Source organism: Nanorana parkeri, unplaced genomic scaffold, assembly GCF_000935625.1.
Source record: "Nanorana parkeri isolate BGI_ZX_2015 unplaced genomic scaffold, ASM93562v1 scaffold1934, whole genome shotgun sequence".
NCBI classification, from domain to species: Eukaryota; Metazoa; Chordata; class Amphibia; order Anura; family Dicroglossidae; genus Nanorana; species Nanorana parkeri.
In genome coordinates, this window is record NW_017308202.1 from 132,584 (window position 1) to 134,306 (window position 1,723).

At 53.9% G+C, this 1,723-nt stretch overlaps 1 protein-coding gene across 4 annotated transcripts in view; it reads left to right on the forward strand.

Moving 5' to 3' along the window:
* Positions 1-1,723, forward strand: part of UBE2V1 (ubiquitin conjugating enzyme E2 V1) — a 45,465-nt gene that overhangs the window by 28,703 nt on the left and 15,039 nt on the right. For 2 of the 4 annotated variants that reach the window (XM_018572089.1, XM_018572090.1), the window contains exon 1: positions 1,535-1,644. The exons of 1 other annotated variant lie outside the window; for it this stretch is intronic. In XM_018572089.1, the coding sequence (XP_018427591.1) occupies positions 1,623-1,644 (22 nt within the window). In that variant the 5' untranslated portion in view covers positions 1,535-1,622. Of the gene's footprint in view, positions 1-1,533; positions 1,645-1,723 lie in introns of those variants that run through there. One more of the 4 variants, XM_018572091.1, reaches the window with a different exon arrangement.

The window sequence follows — 1,723 nt, forward strand, 5'->3', positions numbered from 1 at the left end:
GCTGCAATGGATCTCTATTAGCTAGCCCCCCATTGCAGATCAGGTTTAATGACAACACTTACACGGACTTTCAGTTGTTTGCAATGAACAAATGAAACCAAAGCAATTGAAATCGGTGAACACGAGGAAGGTTTCCAGCAGTTTCCCCAAATTCAACTGAAAATGCAACTTTTAATGACTTCTTCCGTCTCACAATGATTCAGCCCCTTCATGGCGAGCATCTTTAATACTCAATAGAGCACCATGTTGCTGTGATGACCTGCTGCGAATGACAGATCTGCAGCAGCACAGCCTTGTCTGGCAGGATGAGGGACCTGATTTGAATATGCAGCAGTTCAGTAACACTTAGGCCTCGTTCACACCATCTTCAGTGCCTTCCGGCCCGAACGCCCTGGATCGCATTGCGGATGGTGGGGCGGGAGGGGGCTTGGCGGTCCATTGAACTCACTGGCACCGTAGCCACGCCCTCCACCCGCAATGTGATCGGCCGCACAGGATCGTAAGGCACATTACGCCTGCGGTCTGGTCCAAATAGTGCTTGCAGCATTTTGATCGCACCAGACCGCAGGCATAATGTGCCTTACGATCCCGTGCGTCCGATCACATTGCAGCCATTCACTTCGATGGCCCGCCACGCCCCCCTGCTGCCCAACAAATAAGTGAGCCGGCCGCAATGCGAGGCAGTGCGTTTTGGCCAGAATCAGGCCGGAACACACTGCATCTGGTGGGAACTGGCCCTTAGGGCTAGTTCACACCATCTTCAGTGCGTTCTGTAACACCCTGGATCGCATTGCGGCAGGCTCACTTTGTTGTGGGGCATGGCGGTCCATTGAACTCAATGGCACCGTAGCCACGCCCTCCAGCCGCAATGCGATCGGCCGCAGGGGAACGCAAGGCACATCAATATTGCAGCATTTTTTCTGAGCGGACCGCAGGTATTGATGTGGCTTGCATTCCCAAGTGGCTGATCGCATTACGGCCAGGGGGCGTGGCTACGGTGCCATTGAGTTCAATTGATCGTCAAGGTCCCTCCCGCCCCACAACAAAGTGAGCCAATCCGCAATGTGATCCAGGCATTCCGGCCAATGAAGGTGGTGTGAACTAGCCCTTAGAGGTCTTGTCCCTCCCCCCGCTTGTGACTGGACAATGAAAGGAGAAGCAGCAGACTGATGGGCTCTTATCTCTGTCACACTGCTATCTTCTCCTATCAGCATGCATGAAGCAGAAATTATTGGCTCTTTGAGCTGTCCCTTTCCCTGTACAGGGAGGCTGAAAGTCACATTTAGGCACTTACACTGCTTCTATTATTTAAAGAAAACGGTGTTTTGTGCTGTTTCAGTGAATACAGAGGTGCATTATTTTGAGTCTTTTAGCCTAATAGAAGCGGCTTGTTATTAGTGAATGGTGCCCCTGACATTCCGTCATCCAACCTTATTTCTTTCTAGTTTCCAGGTCATTTGCCCCTATCAAACATGGCGGCCTCTGTTCCGCTCTTCCATGGTTCCTTCCGTCATGTGTGCACGCGCTGGCCCCGCCCCGCTCCTGTGACTGCTGGCTGGAGGGGGTGCCCGGCCCTGTGTGACGTCACCGAGAGGCGGGCTCCGGATCACAGCGAGCGCAAGATGGCGGCCACCACGGGCTCGAGTGAGTTTGTCAGGGGGAAAGCGGGGAGGAAGCGACGGCTGAGGCGGGAGGGGGACAGGGGAAGGGGAAAGGGAAAGGG